General features: G+C 44.2%; 1 protein-coding gene across 1 annotated transcript; it reads right to left on the bottom strand.

Annotated features, from left to right (window-relative positions):
* Positions 1 to 4,399: 4,399 nt before the first annotated feature.
* Positions 4,400 to 22,128, bottom strand: UTP14A (UTP14A small subunit processome component). The gene is made up of 15 exons (XM_075186237.1): positions 22,012 to 22,128; positions 20,490 to 20,584; positions 18,893 to 18,963; positions 18,722 to 18,786; positions 17,722 to 17,864; positions 17,415 to 17,573; positions 16,567 to 16,686; positions 14,951 to 15,045; positions 13,845 to 13,968; positions 13,683 to 13,760; positions 12,536 to 12,905; positions 9,842 to 10,302; positions 8,355 to 8,548; positions 5,702 to 5,801; positions 4,400 to 5,360 (listed from the first exon to the last, which is right to left on the bottom strand). The coding sequence occupies exons 2-15, from the start codon at positions 20,547 to 20,549 to the stop codon at positions 5,070 to 5,072; spliced, it is 2,331 nt and encodes a 776-aa protein (XP_075042338.1). The 5' UTR covers positions 20,550 to 20,584; positions 22,012 to 22,128; the 3' UTR covers positions 4,400 to 5,069.
* Between the last annotated feature and the right edge of the window lie 3,793 nt (positions 22,129 to 25,921).

A 25,921-nucleotide genomic window follows, 5' to 3' on the forward strand; every position in this document is an offset into this window, starting at 1 on the left:
ATAGGAAGAGTTGGAGTGCAGCCAAGCACTGTCTAATATTATAGCCACGCCCCCATGCATGCTGGTCACGCCCACTGGCGGCGTGGTGTGGAAACCCCCCTCTACAAATCCTGTGTTTGCCCCGGTTACTGGTGGTATAACTGGCACAGCTGCATCCCTCCTCACTGTCCCAATTTAGGCAGCTAGTCCCGATTCTGGAGAACTTTTCCACCGTCTCGGCAGCTAGAACCTTTGCCCAAGATTGCTGGGAATATTGGGTGGTACTGGTCACCATCGCTGGGCATGGCAGAGTGGTAATGCATGGGTGCCAGCAACAAGGGAAAGGAGTCTCCGTGGGAGGTCGTTGGGGGTGACCTAGCACTTCAGACACACCCCTGGGGGCAAAGTCACGCCCATTGTGACCTGACCACACCCTATAATGTGACATTTGTCATTTTGTCATGAGGGCGGGGACAAAATGACGCGATTAACCGCGAATCGCTTCATTTTGCAAAGTAAATTCCAGTATGTGGGATACTTGCATGGTCTCCCGGGAGTCCGGGAGACCTACCCTCAGGCCTTACATGTAGTGTATCCTGACAGGTCTATTACAGAATGTAATAAACACATAAGGACACACATGGACTTTTTGGACGCGTTTGGGGCAGATTTTCACTTTTACTGATGAAACCCATCGCTTTTTAAATCAGGAATAGAGACGCTTTGGTTTTCCCATTCTTGCGGTACTACAAGTCCCAGAATAACCTCCGAGCCGCATCGGTACTATCACGACACGGAGCGTCTAAACCTGGTTTAAAGCAACAGTTTGTGTTATGAGGATTTTCTTAGCTGTGCTCAGGTGAATTTATCGAACTGTCTCGCGTTTCCCAATCAGGAAATCCTTAAAATCTGTCCTGCTGGTAAAGCTTGAGAAGTGGACCGAGAAACTGAACCATTTTTTCACCTTTATCGGATCTTTCTTCTCAGTCACAACTAGATCACTATAACAGATTAGGAATAGCTGCCTGGGTATCGAGGGCAGTTTAATTTCCTAAAACCGTTTGAAGAACAGCGCGGACAGAAGCATCGTCATCTGGCGTGGTCGCCGTCTGCAGCTGCGCGGATCCATCTCTGACACTCTATTGTTTTACAGCCACATTAATCGTGACCTGTGATTCCAGCCTCCTGTTCCTACAGCTTTCAGCCGAGACATTATTCTGAGCAGCAGAATCACAGAAATAGCCAATCACGCTGTGGCGAGGCCGTGTGCGCTCGCCCTCAGCTGCCATTACTATAATCTGGTCTCACGCTGTACGAAGCATATGGTTAATTTTTAAGTGCTATTTCAATGTAGCAAAGCTCACCAGGATGAGATGGCACAATTCAATTGAAACATGCGATACATAATTGTGTTGCAAAACAAAATACAAAACAGGGATTAGATTTAGCCTAATAGTACAAGCACTTAAGGTCGGCAGGAATCCGGGAAGAACATGAGACATTTTCATGAAAGTGGATATTTGTTAAGAAAAAAAATAATCCATTTTTTTTTTTTTCTTTCTTTTTCCTGTATGAACACAATAAAAGGCTGCCGGCTATAGAGCCGGATAAAAGTTACTGTAACAAAATCTTTCTGATGTGATACAAGATAGAGATCAAACAACGGAACAAGTTACAATGTCATCGGGCTATCTGCGCGCAGTATTTAAAACACGGCCTTGTGCGTCTGTGTTTCTATAGCCGATCTGTATATTGTTATCGTACGCACAAAGGAGCCTTTTAAATAGATCACATGAATGCGAGATGGCTTCTTATACCTATAATAACTTAGAGTAGAGGGTATATTGTTTCTTATCGTGCACACATTTTCCTGAAAAAAAATACTGGAGGTGAAAACATCAGAACTCACTGATTGTACAGATAGAAGTGACAATAAAAAAAATGTTTTTAGCACTTGTCCTTAACACTGCATATATATGTGTATCTAGAAAAAAGAAAACTTGAGGTATTGGTTCATATTTTGATCAAAATATTTAAGCCTGTATCTCAGCGTCAAGGCTACCTCCAGGACCTGATCAACTAATAGGCTGATCAGGCTGCAGCTTGGGGAGCTGAGACTTTGGGGGGGGGGGGGGGGGGAAGGGGGGTGTAGAGCCACCGGAATTTATTTTTCAGGTAAGTCTGTGCACACTGCAATCGTGTTTTGATTAAATCATTTTTTTTTTGTAGGTCTTCTCTTTGTCGGATTCCTCGTCAGCGTTCAAGTGTACCCAACCCATCATCGAGGCTGTCCCTGGTATAAAGAGGGAAGCCCCTATAGTTACTATCATGGATAGGCAGCATGACAATAAACCCTAATGCTGTTAGCTGCCTGTCAGTGTGGCCATGGATCTTAATCTGGTCTCGCGAGATTACCACATCTCACCAGACTTGGCTAAGAACTGTCCGCACTGACAGGCAGCATTAGGGTTTACTGTCAGGCTGCTCGTCCTCGAAGAAGATTTCTACCGTGCTGAAGAAGAGAAGGAAGATGAGCAGGGCCTCAAGATTGCTGCCGGAGAGGGGAGTAAATGACATGTGTACTTGGCAGGGGACGACTGGCAAATTTTAGAACGGGGCGAAACTCGACTCAGCAGCCTGTTAGGAACATTTAGGAGATACTGCTGCCTCCATTCCCCTCCTCACATCATGCCACTGCCACTGTCACATGCAGCCCTGTCCTCACTAACACATCACTCATCTCCTGATATACCCTGTGCTGCTGGGAGACCCTGCTCATTCTACTATATAACTCTCAATCTATGGCTTCCTGCTGCCTCCATTCCCCTCCTCACATCATGTCACTGCCCCTGTCACATGTAGCCCTGTCCTCACTAACACATTTACACAAATGGTCACTGCTTCCCACAATATCAGTACACTCATCTCAGGAAACACTCTATGCTGCTTTGAGAACTGCATCAATCTGATTGGTCACATTTTGTTTTAGCCCCACCCACTTTAAAACTGTATTCACACGAAAAAGCAGGAGATGCAGAATGAATGCAACAGTTGCAAATGTACCTTGTACAAGAGAAGTCACCTCACAGGGCAGTGACCTTGAACAATAACTGTGATTGATACGTTCATGGGACCCCTGGGTGACTTCTAATATCCTTGTGCTTCAGTAGGGTCAGGGGCAAACACAGGATTTGTAGAAGGGGGTTTCCACACCACGCCACCAGTGGGCATGACCAGCATGCATGGGGGCGTGGTTATAATATTAGACAGCGCTTGGCTGCTCTCCAATTCTTCCTATCCCCATAATATACATGGGCAATGCTGCATGCACTACTGTTAGGTGCACGCTGATGTCTCTTTTCAAGCAGAGCCGTATGAAGCGGGGGCAGGGTCCAGCCACCTCAACTATACAGTGCCCCAGGCTTGGAGGGGGGTATCCAGGCACTATAAAACCCCCCTTTGGTTTGCCTATGAGGGTGTATATTATTCCTAATATAACTAAAAAAATAAGTTCAGATTTGACACTTCACTAAAAGTAAAAATGTAAAGTTCAGCTCACACATAAGAGGGGAGACTCCACCCATCGTACGAGGTTAGAGGACCCCTTAATTACTATTGGTGGTATTTCTCCTTCCTGTTAGTTTGTATACAATTAGTATACTGATATTAATAAAGCAAAGAAACATATCAGTATAATATATGTACAATGTCTGACAACGCTGCAGGAGTCAAATCAGGAACCCAGGGGTACACGTGGGATCACGCCAAAAACATACTACCAGTTCCTGCAGTCTGAGCAAGGTCATCCAGCTAATGTCCGTGCCCTGATTTTCTTTACTGATTGAGTCAGTCTGTGATCAACATTTAAATAAGGTGATGACTGTGGGGGAAGGAGTTTTCCCATGCGCACGAATTTCCTCCTGTAACCATATGGATGGGCAGAACACACAGAGAAGTCTATAAAGAGGGAGGTGGCAGAAATTGTTCATATTTAAATGATCTTTTAGCATAGTGGTAAAATGGATGTATTTTCAAGTCATGGATTGTTGCTTTAAAATAGACTCAAACTGTCTTTTAGATTCAGAGGACCATTTAAAACCAGTACGTTTGCCCACACCATGCCATATAAAAATATACATCACAAATAATATTACTTGAGGTTGTGAAAGATCACACAAGACCATAAATAACTAAATTAGCTTTGTGTTCGGCTGTAAACGAGATAAGAGCTGAATTGTACAAACAGGACCATAAATTATGATCTACCCCAATAATTCCCCACACAATCTACTTATCATAGAACACTGCGGGTCGTGATAGAATCCATCTCGAAATCTGGGGCCACATTGAAGCGACGTTTGTAGCTTTGTAATACACTCTACATTCTAGCGGCACAGAATCCGATTAAACTCAAACATCATTTCTGGTAATGGTCCTTTATTAGATTTGCATAAATACATTCGTACACTGAAAAGGAATTTCCTATGCAGATGAAAAGTGGGACGTAATTTATGACCATCGGAACCTTGTTTATCATTTTTGTTAATATTGTGAAGGGTGCGTAAACCAATCCCATTTATTCCTTACAATGACCAGACACTTCTCGCTGATGCAGATGGGTGTAGGACGACTTGATGACGATGGTTATTCAGGGAATGGGTAAAAGTCTGTCTCCCGAGTTTCCCAGGACATTCCTACAGATCAGTCCGGGTTATTTTGGGATTTACAAAACTTGTTTTGTACAAAAATTGAGTTATATTGAGATCACTAAAATACATGACCATCTGCTACAACAAATGGTTTTTATTTCATCGTCCAAATTAGAATTTCTTTTTATGAACCTGCCGACAATCTGTTCAGGTCCCACGAATTTGTGGGTCAAGAGCTGCTTGGTGACATGATGAGTCCAATTTGTAGGACCTTCATTGACCGAAAAGCAGCAAGTCGTAGGTATTTACTCTTATGGGCCCAAGTCCGATGAGCCGATCACTGCACGCGGAAACGATTTTCCTCCGTTGCAATCAAACACTCCAGGAAAAAAGACCACACGTAGATTTTAGGACGACCGTTGAGATGCCTCCTTCCAACAATTAGGATTTACTCTTTCTTTTCCTTGATCTTTTTGAGGATTTGGGTTGGGATGGCGGGTTGGGTTTAGTTTCTGGTTTATTCAGGGTGATGGCCGGTTGTTTCTTGGTTGAGCTGTGCTTCTGGAAGACATCTTCTGTGATTGGCTCAATGATATGTCCCCGTTTGGTAATAATTCGCGGAGCGGTCAGCTTCTGGACAGACTGCTCGGTGTTCCAGGTGTTGCCAACCGGAGCCCGGATGCTACTCTCAAAATTCTGCCGGCTATTGAATGGAAACGGAAGGATGTTTACCTGGAAGGAGAACGGATAATGGGTTATTAGTGTAAGATTACCTATTAGAAGAACTTAAAAGGGATTCTCCACCTAAAACTAATAATTCAATGCCACCAAGTAACGGATGTACGACCAGCGAAACGCGTTGGACTCTCTAAAATGAGCTTCAAAATTCAGTACAAGGCTGAAGAATGCTTTTTCCTTCATGAAGACCGTTTCAATTTCAAATGTAAGCCCAAAATTTGGGAGATTATCTTTACTTCAAAGTCTACAAAGGAGAATTCTGTTCCCTACGCATCTTTACAGCCTGTAAAATAAATAGACCACCACAGATAACCCATAATCCCAATATCGCCCACCTGATGGGCTGCCGCCATGATGTTCCTCTTCTCGCTTATGATGACGTTAGGGAGGCGCTGATCCTTTCTTGGAGGTGCAGGGGGCGCTTTTATAATAAACCTAAAAGAAAAGAAATATAGATGAAACATAAAACTCGGCTTTTTCAAAACAGTTTTAGAACCTCCAACAACCTTAATTTATTGGCGTGTACAAGCCCGTCTGCAACTTTTAACTAAACGCACTGTTTTGTCTTTCTGTGCTTTACAGCAATGTCTTTATAAAGACAGTTGCCTATTTGGATAAGACAGAGCCCCACCCCCCCTCTTCTCTACATTGAATACAGCTGCATCCAAAAAGATGCTTTGTATCAACAACGATAAACAGCTCGGCCTGATGATAAGAAAACACAGCTGAAATGCACAGAAGGCAGCCAGGAAGATAATAGCAACTTGTGTTTGATTTATAACATTTATTAAAGTTCTCTCATGGCAGGAGACCCCTTTAAGGGGGTTGCAAATCGAGTTAACTCCAACCTGCTCAATGCTGATATCTGCTTGGTTACAAAGTCTTAGGACCAGTTCATGCTATGGGATTAAATAAGCGATTTGCTATTTGCAGAGCAATAAACCACAATGCAGAAGTCACCGCCATAATCGTCCAAAGAGTTAACTCGAGATAAATGTTATTCATCCGCATTGTACAGATCCCTGTACCATGAACTCACCTCTACTTAATTAATAAACCTAAAAAACACTGACTTAAACTCCCCAGGTACCAGCGAACAAGCATTCCCCGTACGCCGTTTGTTGCATGTTAACCGGGGTGCATCCAGAGACCAGCTAGGCAGCCCCACGGGGGAACCTTTCTAATTTACCTCCTTCAAGTTATTTCAAGAGCAAAACACAACCGTTAGCAGCTTTTACGGTCCCCGAAGCATTTCCAAGAACAAGCAAAATTCATATTAATGTGTGTATCTTATTTCTACATTAAGAGACACCGGAGAGAGAGGCAACATTACAGCGCTCGCTTCAGACGTCTCTCAAGAAAACAAAAAAAAACAATTGCCACTTTTTTTTCGGTTCAATAACTTGCTTGATCAAGCGGGAACGGCTTCGTTTCAATTCAAGAGTCACTGTCAACGAATAACGAGACACAATGTTGCCACAAACAATTCCTCGGGGGACGGACAGAAATATCCTTTATAAGCACATTAAATGTGAGGAGGACCCAACAGGGATTATGCTGTAATGCAGCCATGGTAAATAATAATTATAACAGCGCGGCATCCTTACACGTTGGGGAGGAATCTTACGGCTTTAACAAGATCTCTTGTTTTATTCACTCTACAATTTAAATTATTCACAAAAAAAGGAATGTGTCGTCTGAAAGACAGAAAGTACTAACCCTTGAAGTATGAAGTATTACTTAACAAGGTCACGTTTGCCCTTAGAGTACGTTAAAATACGACAGAATATGGAATAACGGCACAGTGCTGTGGAATATGTTGGCGATATACATAAGAAAAAACATTGCGACTAAATTTGTTATGGGGGGGAAAAAGGGTTTTTCTGTTTGTAAAATCCCTACTGCTTATTATGTGGCTATATAAAAACAGAAAGAGCGTACGACATTAAAAATAATCCCTTACATTTTTCTTTTTTCAATTGTAATCGTTACATTACAAGACATACATTTTTTGGGTTTTTTTACGCACATTATAATAAAAGCAAATGTTCAACACACGATAAAAGCCTTAATTCAGGTGATAAGACAGCCATATAAGCATTAATTAAACACGGTGGGTGTTGTTAGAGGGAAGAGCTGACCACTTATCCATTCCAGCTCCAATCTCGGGGAGATATGATAAAATTGCTTTGTTACATGAACCAGTCCTCACACACCCCCAACAGGTCAGGTTTTAGAATTTCTTTAATCATGCACAGGTGACAGTCTTCTTGGCTGCGTCAGTAAGTATCCTACATGTGTCCACAGAAATCCTGAAAACATGAGCTGCTGGGAGTCCATGAGCACTGGAGAGGGACACAGACTTTACCTCTCCTCAATAAACCGGCTGGTCCCCACCTCAGTTTATCACAAACTCAGTAAGACGACAAGAGAAATAAAAGTGAGTAAAACCCCTAAACCATCTGTGAAAAGGATTAAACAAAGAGCAAAAAAATCCCCCTTTCCCCTTTGTTATTGGGGGACGCAGATGTCCCAAAGTCAACCTGCCCGGGAGAGGAGAAACGCCATAGAGCGTGCAGCCTCCAGGAGGACCATCCAGCCAAAAACAGCCTCCACTTTATAGACCACAGTAAAAGTATTCGGGGACAACCCAGTGTCAGCTCTGCGGACCACTGAAGCCCCGCGATGTCCTGCCCAGAACGGACCAATAGCTCACACATTAAATTACAGAACAATACAAAACATGCACAAGGAGAGATCCTTCTTCTAGACTGGTAGATGTGAATGTAAAAAAATAAATACAAAAAATAAACAGCTGTATTTTCACGAAAGAAAATAAAAACATTGATAATTTGCAATTCATGATAACTAAGCGCGGTGATTAAAATAAAATGAAATAAAAAACCTCCCAAAGTTCTGAATTATAAACTTTGAGAATTTTCTGTTCTCTATTTTGCCATGTACATTTTCTATCGTTAATGTACTCACCTTCGGCGTTTATGCCTGCTGACTTTCACATTGGTGCCCCCCCACTCCCCCCAGCCCGGCAGCACCAGGCTGACGTCCTTGGGTTTCCCAGCCTCCTCTGCGTTACGCTTCTCTTTTAGGAAGTCGCTGATGACATCATCACCTGCAAACGCCTCTTTAATGATCATCTTCTGATTGGTCTCCTGGTCTTCCTCCTTAAAATGAAAAGGAAACAAAATAACACAAGTGATGGATATAGGAGGTAAGTCGTTGTATCTAGGTATGTTCTGACAATTATATCCGATGCAGAAACATGCAATGTGAATGATGTCGCGATGGGCGTGGCCTGTTCACCAAGTATATATACAGATGGAACGAACGGGGGTCATGGGTTAGATTCTGATCATAGCCCCAAATGTGTGGAGTTTGTATGTCCTCCCTGTGTTTGTGGGTTTCCTCCGGGTGCTCTATAAACTTACTGGTAGGTTAATTGACTTCTTGAAAAGAATGAACCCAAGTGTGTTAGTGAATATAGAGTGCAAGCTCCAATGGGGCAGGGACTGAGGTGAATGATTAAATACACGTTGTACAGTGCTACGTAATATGGTGGCGATATATCAATAAATGAGCACAATCCCTATAGAGTAAAGCTGCTCACTTACGATGCAATTTTGACCATCAATTACGCAGTTATAACGTTTATTAGCCACATGGCGTATACGCCCACAAAGACAGCCAATCCAGATCTTTAGCAGACCCGTAATTATCCTCTAGAATGCTACTTGACCATTTAGGGCCTGAGTCATTAAGGAGAGTAAAGCATAAAAAAATGAGTAACTTTGCACCTGGGCAAAACCATGTTGCATTGGAGGGGAAGGTAAATTTAAAATGTGGGGACAGATTTATAGTTGGTGTAGGGCATGTCCTAGATCAAATTTAAATTTCAGTGTAAAAATAAATCTATCAAGTATATGTGTGTTAGATGAAAAAACAGCCAGTATTTAACTTAGGTACAAAATAATAAACTCATTTGCACCCCTTACATTGTAACGATCTACGTAAAGGATTTTCTCTGCTTTGCAGCTTTGGGGGAGCAGTATATGTACCATCAGCCTGTGATGCAACACACATGTGCACTTATCAGGGGCAAACGCAGGATTTGTAGAGGGGGTTTCCACACCACTCCACTAGTGGGCGTGACCAGCATGCTTGGGGACGTAGCTATAATATTAGACAGTGCTTGGCTGCTCTCCAACTCTTCCTATCCCCATAATATACATGGGCAATGCTGCGCGCACTACTGTTCGGTGCACACAGCTCTCCCTTTTCAAGCAGAGCCGTGTGAAGCGGGGGCAGGGTCGAGCAGCCTCAATTATACAGTGCCCCAGGCTTGGAGGGGGTTTCCAGGCACTAGGAAACCCCCCTCGGATTGCCTATTCTTATAATGATATCTAACAACAATGATTTGTGTATTACTTGGCTGCAGTTTACAACTAGGTCACACTTACTGTATCTCCGATATTAGTCTCCTCCTCCTCCTCCACGGTGGTGGGAAGCAGCGGCATCTGGACTCTCCGCGCCTTGGCAGGTAGGATCTGGTTATGGTCGATAAGTTTGGGTTTCTTCGCCTTCTTCTCACAGTCCGGTTGCGAGATCTTATTTGTTGACGACTTCTTACGAGAAGACTCCGGCTGATCTAACTGCTCATCGACAAACTCCTGGTCCCCGAGAGCTTCAACAGCCTCTAAGGTCTGATTCCTCTGCAGACCCTCCATCAGTAACGGGCCTTCTTCTCCGGCTCCTTCCAGCTCTTCCGCGTCCGGTTCCTCTGGCTCCTCCGCTTCTAGAACGGGACTCTTCCTCTTCAACGCCTCGTCCTTCCTGCTCTGCTCCATCAACCTCTGGAATAAATTGTTGAACTGAGACACCTGTTCCTCTCCCGCCTCTTCGATAACAGGGTCCGGGTTCCCTGCAGAGGGGACAGAATCGGACAAGGTTTGTGACATGTTATAAGAAATAAGTGGAGAACATTTGGTCTATAACGTGAACAGAAAACCGTATTTATTAATGACAATCGGACAAGTGAGCTGACACTCGGCAGCTATCCTCACACATCACACCCTATTCCTATATCTACCATACTGTGCAACCAACATGCATGGAGGAAAGAAAGACCAGGGGGTAAATGTATAAAGCTGAGAGTTTTCCGGCGGGTTTGAAAAACCAATCAGATTCCAGCTATTACTTATTTAGTACATTCTACAAAATGACAGCTAGAATCTGATTGGTTGCTATAGGCAAACCCGCCGGAGAACTCGCCAGAGAACTCTCGGCTTGATACATTTACCCCCAGGTGAGATATTAACAGACTGAGACAAGTGGGACTCTCTCTGAACGAGGACACTGAGGATCTAGAAAGCAGCTTACGCAACACAATCTCACATTTACTTCCATGTAGCGCTATATAAATAAATCTTAAATAATAAAAAATAAATATAAAAATCTGCAGCTAATTGGAGGAAAGATAATCAATGCCAACATGAAAAGATCTCTCCTATTTACTGCAATAAAACCAGTTTGATAAGTGCACTAATTACCAGTATGGAGACAAAATGATATCCTTTATTCATCAATAAAATATATTCTTTATTTCTAAATATATTAAAATTAATTTTATATATCTCATGCAAAATATTGAAATATAGTTACAGAAAGTCAGTGATTATAGGAATGTAAGTGAATTATCCCTCTGAACCTGTGGGAAAATATATCAAACCTTCTATAAAAAGGAGAAGTGGAGGTGTTACCCGTAGCAACCAATCAGATTCTAGGTCTCATGTTCTACAATGTACAATATAAACGACAGCTAGAATCGGATTGGTTGCTATGGGCAACGCCTCCACCTTTCCTCGTTAGGTTTGATACATTTATGCCTCGAGGTACTCTTAGAAATTCTTACATTTTGCAGGTAATATTTTCACTCCTAATTTATTCTCTATTAAAGTATAATTAGAGTACACAATGATTTGTTACTATTATAAGTATAGTAGTCACCTTTACATTTATTTTATTTCATGTTTATTACTTTTCTGTTGGGATTAAGTCTATTGGGGGCACTATTACCCGTAATAATGTGAATATGGGTAATTTCTCTTTTCCTACTTTTTAATCTATAATTCACTTATATTCCTATAATCACTGACTGTCGGTAACTATATATGAATATTACGCATAGAATAATAGCACTATATGAAATTCATTTTAACATTTTTAGAAATAAATAACAAATTTTATCGATTAATAAAGAGTATAATTTTGTCTCAATACTGACAATATAGAAATAATTAGTGACTCCGGTATTTCTTTTTCTCCTTTTGATTCACAGATCACCATTGGTCTAGCAGAGCACCTCATATTAGACTAAAGACACATCTGGTTCTCTCACATATTACACCGAGGACGTCGACCACTCGGCCGATTCTCGAACAGGTCCGGAGGACGCTGTCTGTGCTTTATAACTATAAATGGAACAACGTGAGAAGAGTTTGTTTGACCTGCATAAGATCAGATCAGGACAATGTCCTGCAGATGTCTGTAACGGAGATGTGTTGTGATATTTTACTGATTAGCAGAGTTGCACTGAACAATGCATTTTACATTTATGCTTCATGTCTAAAAAGGTTAATTTGGGGGTTTAGTGGTCCTGTAAAATATGATGCACGTTACTAATGTAAAACACAGAGTGGTGAGATGGTTTTAAAACAGATTCCTGGATGCTTTTTATTTACAGTATAAATTGAATCTGTGTAAGCTCTCGGCCCTGATCACAACCTGTTAGATTTAAAAAAACATCAAATCCCGGTTTAAGGTGCAGATTTGACATCTAAAGATCTTAAGTGAAAATCTCTGGAACGCAGAACATAGATCACTGCAGGTTCATGGGGGACAAGGTATAAATGTATATAAGGATCTGACCCCATCTGTAATACATCTGTTCCATGTGATTACTATCACCAAATATTATCCTATAATTATAAATATGTGGGGAACCTACTGTGATAACCGCACCTGTCCGTCAATTCTCTCCACATTGGGAATTACTAAAATATAAATTAGTTTTACATTCAGCAGGAATGGATCTTTTCAGATATAACTCGGACTTGACGCGAAACGCGTCATTACCCATCAGGATCGACACTTACTTTGCTCAGTGTTCAATGATTCCTGTTCTCCCTCCTCTTTCCGCAGACGTCTTTTGTCCTCAAATTCTTTAAGCAGCGTCTCTTCCTCCGAGTCCTCATCCTCTTCCTCCTCTTCCTCGTCCGGCTTGGTATTTACTTCTGCTTCAATCTGCGCCTCCCCCTCTCCCTCCTTATCCCCCAAATCCTCATCCTCCCTTCTCAGTTTCCCGGTCATCCAAGGATTCGGTCCCTCCAGGTTCATTTCTGCCTCGTTGACAAAATCCGGGACAATCTCCTCCTCTTTCTCGCTTTCTTCACTCTCCGACACGACCTGAACTTTCCTCGTCAGCTCCTTATTGCGCTGCAGTTGCTCCTGCATGGCCTTACGAGCCTATACAAGCATGGTGTGTTACAATGACAAGATACCGGAGATTATAACATGCAATGACATTAAAATAGTAGGAACAATATTGTATTTACATTTTATTATACTAGAGGCGTTCTAGAGGAGTATATACTGGGAAGACTGAAAGACAATGACCTGTTTACAGAAGACAGATTCAACTAACAGTCTCTTAGTAGAGCATTGACATGAGCCCAACTACACTGCCCCTGTCACATGCAGCCCTGTCCTCACTAACACATCACTTGTCTCCTGATATACTCTGTGCTGCTGGGGACCCTGCTCCTTCCACTATATAACTCAGTCTGTGGCTTCTTGCTGCCTCCATCCCCCTCCTCACATCATGTCACTGCCCCTGTCACATACAGCCCTGTCCTCAATAACACATCACTCATCTCCTGATATACTCTGTGCTGCTGGGGACCCTGCTCCTTCCACTATATAACTCTCAGTCTGTGGCTTCCTGCTGCCTCCATTCCCCTCCTCACATCATGTCACTGCCCCTGTCACATGCAGCCCTGTCCTCACTAACACATCACTCGTCTCCTGATATACTCTGTGCTGCTGGAGACCCTGCTCCTTCCACTATATAACTCAGTCTGTGGCGTCATGCTGCCTCCATTCCCCTCCTCACATCATGTCACTGCCCCTGTCACATGCAGCCCTGTCCTCACTAACACATCACTCATCTCCTGATATACTCTGTGCTGCTGGGGGACCCTGCTCCTTCCACTATATAACTCTCAGTCTGTGGCTTCCGCTCACCTCATCGTCATATTTTGCCATGATGGCTTTAGATTTGGCCCATTTTCCGCTGTTCTGATGCTTTAGAGACATTCGCTCCTGTGAAATACAAAATATTAGTATAGTTAAATAGCTCAGGAATAAGAAAATGTAGAATATCCCTGAAATCGGATCCTCGGTCACCTCCATTCTGGCTCTGTCCAGTTTATTTAATTCCTCTAGAGCAGCATCTGGATTACTCTTCCTGAGCTCCTCGAACTCTTTCAGTGCTTCCTTCTGCTTGCCCTTCTTCAGCAGCTTGTGGTACCTAGGGCCACAGACAGTTAGACAGTAAGTAGACAGAAGTCCGAGCGACGCATGAACACCAGATAGGTCTGAAGTAACTGGCCAAGTGCCGATTAATGTGGACTTGTCATTGGCACATAAAAATCCACAGGGGTCTAACAGGAAATTAGGGATAATCTAGATACTGTGTTTTAAAACAAAAGAGGAAGTTTTGTATTAATCGTCTTTACCTGGTTTCTTGGTGGAAATGGAATTTCTGTGTTTCCTTACACTATACCCCGCTTAATGTCCCCCCTACATTAGAGCGCGCCGTTCTCTGCACCGTCTCTCCAGTAGATTTCCCAGCGCATGTAACCAGCCTTCCCCTCTCTGCTTCCAAACAGCAGGAGATCTGGGATACAGGACAGGAGAAGCGGTGCAGATTGCGGTCACGAGCCAGCTCGATTCACAAGATCAAAGTCCAACGATTCAGATACTTGGTGCAGTAGACGGCGGGGAGCGAACTTCGGCAAATAAAGGTTAAAACAAATTTTATGGTGCACAAAATTAACATGCTTTCCCGGATAAGCTGTTTACATTAAGTTACGTAGTGATCTTTCCCTTTTAAATCTAATATATGTTTAATTTTCAACTAATTTACACTTGTATGGAAGAAAACCTCAATAACCAGATATATTTCATACGATCAGTTCCTACAGTATCAGTACGACACCTACAACGTGTCCTCTCTCTACCATGTCCCAGATACAGTGTTTCCTAAGCTGGATATTCCGGAGTCATTGCTTCGTGGGGAATGTAGAGGGGCGTGAGCTTTGTTCCAAAAATATGGGCAACATCGCTTGGTCACCAGGAAACATTCCCCATCCGATCCACCAGTCACCGAAAGAGACAATTTACCAAATCCGGAGAACGCAGCATTCCGGGGACTCGATCTCAGGACCCGTCCAGAACGGTCTTCATCCCCCTTCACTTGAATATAGTCCTGAGAATAACATAAATCTTACTTCTTGCTTTTGATCTTCCTCTCCCTCCGGGCCTTCGACTCATAGTAGGACTGCAGGGCTCTGGCTTTTTGAAGCTCGGCCCGACGAAGCTTGGCCTGACCAAGAGAAGAATCGGTATTCAATATACAAAACACTCCCGTCCTCCCACTGAGATTACTAGATCGTGTTGCCCCCCGGACCGGTGGTCCTCCCCATCACGATGAAAGAAACTCCGACACCGGTACGGGCGACTTGAAGAATACGAACCTGATATGTCCGATGAAAGTGTAACAGCGACTCTTTAAAAAAATGACGTTTGGTAACCACGACTATGCGACATGGCGGTGCTAGTCAATGACGTCATTTAAAAATGCGACGCTTCTATGACTACTGTTAAGGGGGAATCAAACGAAGCGGCGGCTGTACAATGTATAAGTCTTTAAAAAAATAATTAAAAAAAATTGAACAGGCCGCGCTTCGTTCTATACCCCCTTAACAGTACTCATAATAACGTCGCATTTTATAATGACGTCATTTACTAGCACCGGCAAGTCGCATAGTCGCGGTTACCAAATGTAATTTTTTAAAACAATCGTAATTACACTTTTATCACACATGTCAGCTTCAGATTCCTCAAATCGTCCATTGGAATTTCTTTCATCGTACCCAACCCCTCCGGACGGCATCATAGAATATTATAACACTGTGTATGGAAGGCCTAAGCCAGGGGTCAGGGAACATTTTTACCTTTTACCCCCAAATATATTTAGATACGCCGACGTTACCCCCTTGATTTGAAAGGAAGAAAATCATATATTATTAATTATTGGAATTCAAAATTTTATTAAATCTATTCAAAATGTCTTTGAAAGCTTCAACTTCAAAAGTTCAGGTTTTGGAGAAATGATGTTGCTTCATTTTTGATACAAGATATTGGGGCATTTTGATGTCAGAACAATTTGGATACAGTCTTCAGCGACCAATCGCTTTCTCTGCTTTGTTTTTATGTTCGTTAGAGTGGAAAATCCTTGTTCGCAAAGGTAGGTTGTTGCAAAAGGCAGCAACTTTTTGACTGCTCCTCATGTGCAATTTTGATGCCTTTACAACTGTTGACATCCAAAAATATGACAGATCTGCTTTGTTTTCAAATGTAATACGTGTTTCATTATTGCATCGAAGCTCAAGAAATGCCTCTGCCAACCCTTGAGGCTCTTCTGGTACAACATCAATTTCACATTTAAAGGGGTCTACAATCCAACTGACAGCATGTGAATCGGCAGCATTACCCCCAGGAATTTCATTTTTACCATTTGGGGTAATTTACCCCTGTTCCCTGACCACTGGTCTAAGCAGTAGAAACCATCATCGCAGAAATTGTTCCCAGTAGTTGCATTGTAAAGGGCAATTATAGCACACCTTCAAGGCGGCTGGGGGGCGTTAGTGGGATGTCAGGTTGTGTTATTCCATGGTGATCAGGATTTGCCCATCCCTAATTTAGACAAAACCAGCTAAACCCCAACCATAACACTGATCCACAAATTTCTGATTCTCAGGTAGAGCCCAAAAAATTAATTCAAACAACTGCTCATCTGATCATAAAGAAAACAAACTGAGTCCCTTTTTATTTTAGGACTCACCTCCTCCAGACTCATGGCCTTCAGCGACGCCTCTTCCACCGGGGTCAGTATCGGATCCAGTATCGGTTGTTTGTTTTTATGGAGGACATTGAATATCTCTATCTCCAGCGGTGTGACTGCCTGCAGAGTGACGGAACGGCACCGAGCCATGAACACCCATCGCACAAATTATTTTCACAATAAACAGGGACAACGTTACATAATATAACCTTGACCAACGTTACACCGCAGAGGAAGTTGAAGCAACAGCCGGGAATTACACGGATAAGTCAGACTATAGATCACGTGATCTCTGATAATAATGACCGGTCTGTTTTATAACAAATGTGAAATCTCTAAAACGTTTCACTGGTTTACACAGCTCGTCAGAGATACACCAGACCGCGTGGGCTTACAGTAAAGGGGAGAGGTAGGCAACCCGTGGGTCTTCCTTGTAGAACTACAAGTCCCATCCTTCTAGATGGGTAGCTGCACATTGATCGAGGCATGCTGAGCTATATAGTTCCACAACATGCAGCGAGTCAGAGACAAGTCATTTATTATCCTCATATTAGCGCCTAGACATTACAATATAGAGACTTCTGTAAATCTGTATGTTTAGGCTCACAATGTGTGTGATGTTGGGTAGTGGAGCGATTGTTGTTAATTTGTGTGCGTTTTATAATTATTGGGGACATTCTCAGTGTGTGTGATGTGTGAGGACATTAGTACTATGCGTGTGTATGATAGAGGGAAGGATCCGCTTGGATGAGACAAGTGCAGTTAGATTACTGAGAGCGGATGTCCGACTGCCCAAGGTATCAGCACATATGCGCAATAAGCGCTATTCTGTTAATGGCGTCACTCACTTTGCTCCACCCCGTCATCACCTCCTCGATGGGAGCGGGCTTCAGTGACTCTTGGTTGAGCGGGAAGACCAGCTGCTCCGCCGCCCGGTTCTGCCGCACGATGTGATCCCATTTGGCCACCTCTGCAGAGGTGCTTTGGTAAGACACGATTCTTTGTATCTGTTGGAATAAAAAAAAAACCGAAACGCGTGAATACATTTTATGTCTCAAAGTACCGTATACGTCACGTATGGGCAGGTTTGTCCTACTCCTACAGCCCGGGGGGAGAACACGTGATACTCGGCAGACAGATATATCCCCCACGCACCTTCTGTGACTCCTCCTTGCTGAGAGGAAGCTCCACACTCTTCTTCTCATTCAGCTTGTTCAATTGCTTCTTCACCTCCTTGAACGAGGTGCTTTTCTTGATGGGTTGAATGAGATCGGAGAGGTCGATCTTCTCACCGGCACCTGAGAAGGGAGAACAGTATATTGTGAGCAGAAATCCTAACCTGGGATCCACTCGTCAATCACCCAAACTTTTCAGCATAAACAAGACAATCGGACACAACATTGGGAATAACAACACTGTGCCATAAATACAACAAAGATTATAAACTGAAAGAAGTTTGGTTTTGGTGTTTAACGATTAACTATTGTATCATTAATGTATCACATTTCATGAGGGTTAGAAACAAGGGTTTGGGATCTGTAAGGGGTACAGAGGAGGAAAATGAATTATTTAAGTACCCCATTTTTATACTATATGGCTGTTCTAACCATTTATCGGATTTTCCACCTGGAAATTAATTTAATGTACCGGTCTGTATATTCCCTCCCGATACTCTCACTAAATACATGGCTTTTCTGCTGGTGCTCTTCAGTCGTGCTGTTATATCATCAGGCAAGCTGTTTATTTGTTACCTGGACTATGACACAAAGCTGATACAATTGCATCCAATGCAGGAAGCAGATACTAGCCCGTGCTGTAACTCAGGGCAACGGAGATGAAACAATAATTCCAGATGATATAGAGGCAAGATTGTGAAGCACAGGAGGAAGCTAAACAGCAACGGATGTAATTAAAAGTGCGGGAAGGCATAAAAACAAGCCAATTAAATTAATGTGAAGGAGGATGACAACCTATAAACCCACCTACAATTTATATAAGACAGTTACATCTTACTATTATGGACAGTGACAACGAGGATGTATAATAAGAGGATCTCTGATTGATGACTGATAACTGTACACACATTTATAACACATTACAATCTAATACTTGGCAGCTGTAAATGGAAAATAGAGGAATAAAAAACGGATCCAACCTTCGGAGCTGATGCCAAATTCGGACACCTGGAGACCGGCCTCCGTCCGCTCAGCCAACTTCCTCCTGGGAAGGGAAAGGACAATTTAAAGATGGAGGACAGGACAGCCGCCGCCAGAGGACGGAAGAGCCGGGTATTGTAACAGCGGGAAACAGAGGTGATGGAACAGACCTTCTCTTTCCATCCAGAGAGGAGATGGTATCCAGCAGCTGCTGGTGCTTACGCTCATTGTCACTGTCCTCCTGAGGAAAGAGAAGTGTTGCTTTAACTTTCCAAAAACCACTGCATATGGAACCAAGTAAAAAAAACCTCTAAATCATCTAACAACGTTCTCGGAGGTCTGCAATCTCTTTTTGGGGGTCCCCTTATTGACAGACATGCAATACATTATTTCGGGGTCCCAGAATTGTCCACCGACACTTAAGAGTCCCAGAACAATGGACAAATGGGGGTCGTAAGTTACTCATCTATTTCCTACACACAGACAGTAGATAACATGGGAATTGAGTTTTATGAGGACATCAGGAACCAGTGAACTCACTGCGGGATTTCCTAGCGAGTTAATAAGGAAATTTTCATGGACTTAAAATCCAGGAACAATGGACGTACAACAGGCAAAATGCAAGTAAACTCTAATCTTCTAATAGATTACTAAAAGCAAAGGCCGAATTCATACAAACACATTTATTCCTATCACACAGTCCGGTCTAACAATGACAACACAATGTGACACGGACCTACCAGCGTCAGTAAATTGCAAATTTATATTTAATCCTGAGACAGTGAAATCTCAGCACAGACATTTCACAGACAGAATTCAGCACCTTGAAATCTGATCTTTACCTGGGAATATAATCAGTAATAATAAAGACAGCACAGTAAGCAGAGGAGACGTATCTATTACCCCGACTGACACCGCGTTAGGTCGTCCAAAGCTGAGCAAGCAAAAGGCCCAGCAAACGTCCTCTACCAAACCCAACGGACTGAAGCACTCCGAATGTTAATGTGTTTTAAGTAGGGTTTTGAAGCAGATGCTTGAAGCTAATATTAGATATTTAGGAGGTGAAACTACTGTATAACATACGTTAAATGCTGTGTATTAATGAGCCATATAATGTACTGAACAGGAAATAACTGAAAACTAGGTATGTCCACCAGGCTAACGACTCTGCTGGAGGACGCCATGTTAGGTGGGAGGTGTTTCTACAGCTGGGCAGGCATAGTTTGACTGACGACTTTGCAGACTTGCTGTGCAGTAATACACTGTGTGTTTTAGTTGATTCACACATGAGGGCGGGACCAGTGATGTCACAGTAACTTAGACGTCTGTGGAATAAGATTTTTGACCAGCGTCAGGCCCCACCAGGACAATGTCCTAAAAATGTGGGAGCAGATTAAGTTATTTCCCAACCAGAGCGGAAAGGAAACACTTTACAGGAGTGTCAGTGCTGAACAGTCTATTTTGCCTCCATGGTTCAGATCTAAAATTTCAATTTTGTAGTTTAATTGTCCTTTATCTATATGCAATTAACAGCTATTAAGTGTCATAGATCTGTGTAGCCTTGTATTGGTACAGAACTTATCTGGATCCAGTAGTGTGTACAGCCAGCCACTACGAAATATTTATATAAACGGAGCTGTGTCTGTGCGCAACATTACACCACGCACGTCAATCACTCCATCCTGACCCGCCTGAGATTCTGCGAAGGTCTGTTCTTTATAACATGGCTAAAAATGTCAGATTGTCTCTATGACGTACAGTCCCTACCTCATTATCACTGGCGCTCACAGGATACTCTGTGACAAAAAGATCTTCCTCTTCATCCATTGTGGTCTGGGTCAGGAGACAGATACTGGAAAACACTAACAATCAACAATATTACTCCTGTCTGCCAGTCTGTAGATCCCCTAGTACATATGTCCATAATTGGCTACATTCCTCTCTGTCTCTGTGCTCCCCCCGCGGTTCGCTCTCTCTCTGTGAACCCGCCACGTTCCCCTTTCCCTCCCTGTGCTGCCCCGGTGTTCCTCTCTACCGCCCTGTCGTCCCCCCCCCCGATCCCTGCATGTTCCCCTCTCTGTGATCCCCCCACATTCCACTCTCTCTCTCTGCTCCCCCGCGTTCCACTCTCCCTGTGATCCCACCACGTTCCTCTTGCTTTCCCTGTGAACCCTCCGCATTTCTCTCGCTCTCTCTGTGACCTCCCCCGCGTTCCTCTCACGCTCTCTCCCTATAATCCCCCCAGCGTTCTTCTCGCTCTGTTCTCCCCCCCCCCCCCCGCGTCCCTCCCTCCCTTCCTGTTTCCCCCCGCGTTCCTCTCCCCCTCCCTGTTCTGCCACCGCGTTCCTCCCTCCCAACCTGTTCTCCCCCCGCGTTCCTCTCTCCCAACCTGTTCTCCCCCGCGTCCCTCTCTCCCTCCCTGTTCTCCCCTCACGTTCCACTCTCCCTCCCTGTTCTGCAACTGCGTTCCTCTCTCCCAACCTGTTCTTCCACCGCGTTCCTCTCTCCCTCCGTGTTCTCCCCCCGCGTTCCTCTCTCCCTCCCTGTTCTCCCCCCGCGTTCCTCTCTCCCTCCCTGTTCTTCCACCGCGTTCCTCTCCCCCTGTTCTCTCCCCCCCTGTTCTGCCACCGCGTTCCTCTCTCCCAACCTGTCCCCCCCCCCGCACGTTCCTCTCTCCCAACCTGTTCTCCCCCCCACGTTCCTCTCTCCCAAACTGTTCTTCCCCCGCGTTCCACTCACTCTCTACCTGTTCTTCCCCCGCGTTCCTCTTTCCCAACCTGTTCTTCCCCCGCGTTCCACTCACTCTCTACCTGTGAACCCCTCGCGTTTGTCTCACTCTCTCCCTGTGATCCCCCAACGTTCCCACATTCCTCTCTGTATCAGTATTAATCAGAGGTAACATTGTATCATCTGACACTTGCTCTGTAACCTGAGTAATGAATGTACCTGACCGGCCGCTGAGAAACTACAACTCCCAACATTACCTACAGCAACAATTAGTGATATAACAGCCTGGCTGGGCATGCTGCGATTTGTAGTTCCACATCAGTTGCATCAGGATGACTAAGCCTGTTGCAAACACTGAGTCCTAACCCTTCTCTTCCACTCCAAGCCCTCACTCACCCTCCTCTTCCACTCCAAGCCCTCACTCACCCTTCTCTTCCACTCCAAGCCCTAACTCACCCTCCTCTTCCACTCCAAGCCCTCACTCACCCTTCTCTTCCACTCCAAGCCCTCACTCACTCACACTCACCCTCCTCTTCCACTCCAAGACCTCACTCACACTCACCCTCCTCTCCGAGTGTTCACACAACTCCTCACTCGCTTCCCAACACGTGAGAAAGATGTGCCGTAAAGCGCTGCGCTTCCTCCGCTGCCAGTACTGTCGCGCTCTGACCGGTTCCCACTGCCCACAGTGACCACGTGACGCATCCCACGTGACGTGCAGCAATGTCAGCTAGAAAAAAAATCTAGAACAGGATGCTATACTCTCGTCTCACCACACGATGGCGCTCGAACTTACAGCCAGATATGAGAAGTCTTCAAGTGTCACTCGCGAAATATTCAAGGGGTGCTGCTCAGATATAAAGCCCCACAATTAAACATATGTACAATCTCATGATTTTGAGAAAGTAATAAATAATAATAATAATATTATTAATTATTTATTATTATTATTATTATTATTATTATTATTATTATTATTAATAATAATAATAATAATACTAGTAATAAATATTTACATAATCACCAGAATATAGTCATATTCACTTGCCGATTCCCAGCAATATGAACAATCAATATAAAGGAAACATGATCACTGACATAGATGTCATTGCAGAATCATATCTAAATGCTTTAACATAAGATTCAAAAAAATATTTGGTAATCAGCGGTGGAGGTGTAACGAGAAGAAGGCAACAGGGACAGAAGCGAAGGGGGTGGACAAATCCCCTAGCAGGTGGGTGCACTATCACATTGGGGAAAAATAGATCAGGTGGGGACGGGGCAGAATGAAACATAAAAACATCTATAATTCAATGTGTTTGTGCCATGAAGTTATCATTCTTTGTGTCTGTTTTTTTTCTGTATATTTGGAAAACTTCAACGTTATAAAGCCTCGTATAAACTGGTAGCGCAGCCCCTCCCATAGCCGGAGCCCCGGACCGTATTATTATCGAAGGGGGGCGAGGTGGGAGAGGGGGAGGCCAGTAAGGAGAAGGTTGCAGTAGTCGAATCGGGAGATGATGAGAGCGTGGATGATGGCTTTGGTGGCATCTTGTGAGAGGAAGGGCCGGATGCGGGCAATGTTACGCAGCTGGAAGCGGCAGGTTTGGGCTAGAGATTGGATGTGGGGGACAAAGAGGAGAGAGAGCAGTCAAGGGTGACACCCAGGCAACGGAGCTGGGTGACAGAGGAGATGGTTGTATTATTAACCACGATAGAGAGGTTGTGGTGAGAGGGGAGCCTGGGGGGAGGGAAGACAATTAGTTCAGTTTTTGAGATATTAATTTTGAGAAAGCGCAAGGACATCCAGGAGGAGATGGCAGAGAGGCAGTCAGATACACGGGAGAGGAGAGTGGGCGAGAGATCAGGAGAAGATACAAAGAGCTGAATGTCGTCAGCATAGAGGTGATACTGAAGACCGTAGGAAGAGATGAGAGTCCCGAGGGAGGAAGTGTAGAGGGAGAATAGTAGGGATCCAAGAACAGAGCCCTGGGGGACTCCAACCGAGAGAGGGGAGGGGGTGGAGGCAGAGCTCCCCTATGCCTCCAAACTACTTAAGCAGATTGTCTGCAGCCGCCTCACCAGACACCTCTCGGACAATTCCCTCCTCGACCCTCTTCAATCCGGTTACCGCCCCCTCCCCTCCACCAAAACTGCCCTGTCCTAAGTTACTAATGATCTACTATCAGCCAAATCCCGGGGTCACTTCTTTCTACTCATCCTCCTCGACCTCTCTGCGGCCTTCGACACCGTTGACCACCCCCTCCTGCTGCAAACTCTTCTCTCTCTTGGCCTCTCTGGGTCTGTCCTCGCCTGGTTCACCTCATACCTCGCTAACTGCTCCTTCTGTGTATCCACATCTGGTTCCTCCTCTACCCCCTCCCCTCTCCCTGTTGCAGTCCCTCAGGGCTCTGTTCTCGGCCCTCTACTCTTTTCGCTCTATACTTCCTCCCTTGGTGCTCTCATCTCCTCCTTCGGTCTTCAGTATCACCTTTATGCTGATGATATTCAACTCTACATCTCTTCGCCCGATCTTTCCTCCACCCTCCTCCCTCGTGTATCCGACTGCCTCTCAGCCATCTCCTCCTGGATGTCCGCGCGTTTTCTCAAAATTAACATCTCTAAAACTGAACTCATTGGGCCTGAGTCATTAAGGAGAGGAAAGCATAAAAAAGGAGTAACATTTGCACCTGGGCAAAACCATGTTGTATTGGAGGGGGAGGTAAATTTAAAATGTGAGGCAGATTTATAGTTGGATAGGGCATGTCCTAGATCATCTTTATATTTCAATGTAATAATAAAGTTAGCAAGTATTTGTGTGCTAGATGAAAAAACAGCCAGTATTTAACTTATGTACAAAATAATAAACTGATTTGCACCCCTTGCATTGTAACATGGTTTGTCCCAGAGAACATTTACTCCTTTGCTTGCCTTAATGACTCAGGCCCATTGTCTTTCCCCAGCCCAGACTCCCATCCCACTATGACCTCTCTATCATTAACAACTCCACCATCTCCTCTGTCACCCAACTCTGCTGCCTGGGTGTTACCCTCAACTCCTCTCTCTCTTTTGCCCCCACATTCAATCCCTTGCCCAAGCCTGTCGCTTCCAACTCCGCAACATTGCCCGCATCCGTCCCTTCCTCTCTCAGAATGCCACCAAAACTATCATCCATGCACTCATCATCTCCCGCCTTTATTATTGCAACCACCTCCTTACCAGCCTCTCCCACTCCCATCTCTCCCCCTCCGCTCTATACTCAATGCGGCTACAAGACTCAGCTTCCTTTCATGCTGCTCCTCCTCTGCCTCCCCTCTCTACCTTGCCTTACACTGGTCTTTCAAACTCCTGACCATCACTTACAAGGCCCTCTCTCAGTCTACTACCCCTATATCTCTAACCTCCTCCCCATTCACACTCCTGCCCACTCTCTGCGCTCGGCCAATGACCGTCACCTCTCCTCCGCTCTGATCACTTCTTCCCATTTCAGAATCCAAGACTTCTCCCGTGCACTTAAAACTCACCTGTTCCTCAAAGCCTACCAACCTTCCACCTAATCCCCTCATCTCCTCCGCTCGTTCTCCCCGTCTCCTCCCGCCCCCCATTTTCTCTCCCCCATACTTCAACTGGCTCCCTTTGTGCCTGAGTTCTGTTTACCCTCCCTTAGGATGTAAGCCCTTTTGAGCAGGGCCCTCTTCCCTCCTGTCTCCATACCTGCTCTTCTGCTCCGTCTTTACTGCGTTAGCCTGCCTGGAGCTTCTGAAGTATTGGTATTTTTTGTTTATTGTTCAGTAATGTTTCACCCTGTTTAGTCTACTGTTTGTGCTGTGTACGGCGCTGCGGAACTCTTGTGGCACCTAACAAATACAGGATAATAATAATACCTACCCCTCAATAAATATCCACTAATAAGGCCCAGAGGATAAGAATGGATTTAAGAATATCATCTAACCTGTAGACAAAAGGAACAGTTGTTCAATACTGAAAAATAGGGATATTTCCAGGGACAACAAATTTTCGAAACCTGGGACTACTTATCAGAGCCTGTGGTAGTATTGTGTGGAGAAAGAGGGCCTGATGCCAATCATTTAGCAAAGAGAGGGAGGTAATTACACAACTCCATGTCCATCATCATCATCATCATCAACATTTATTTTCTGTAAATTTCTGTAAACCAATCACTCCAGGAGAGGGTGACAGTTTAGAATGGACGCAGCGAGGGACAGATGATTGTACTGACCACTGAGCCACTGTTGCCGACTGCGAACATTGATCAGAGCCATACATCATTCCTACCTGATATATAACTACATTTGCCTATGTAAAGTATGTACTCTATGGTACGTGCACCTAATTACACTCCTCCAGTATATTGAAGCAGCTAAACGATTAAAAGACCTTCATGCTGATAGGTTGAAGAAATATTTTTTCACAAATTGTTTCCTGAAAACCATATTTTAGGGGTCCCTTGA

This window comes from Mixophyes fleayi, chromosome 9 (genome assembly GCF_038048845.1).
Source record: "Mixophyes fleayi isolate aMixFle1 chromosome 9, aMixFle1.hap1, whole genome shotgun sequence".
Taxonomy (NCBI): domain Eukaryota; kingdom Metazoa; phylum Chordata; class Amphibia; order Anura; family Limnodynastidae; genus Mixophyes; species Mixophyes fleayi.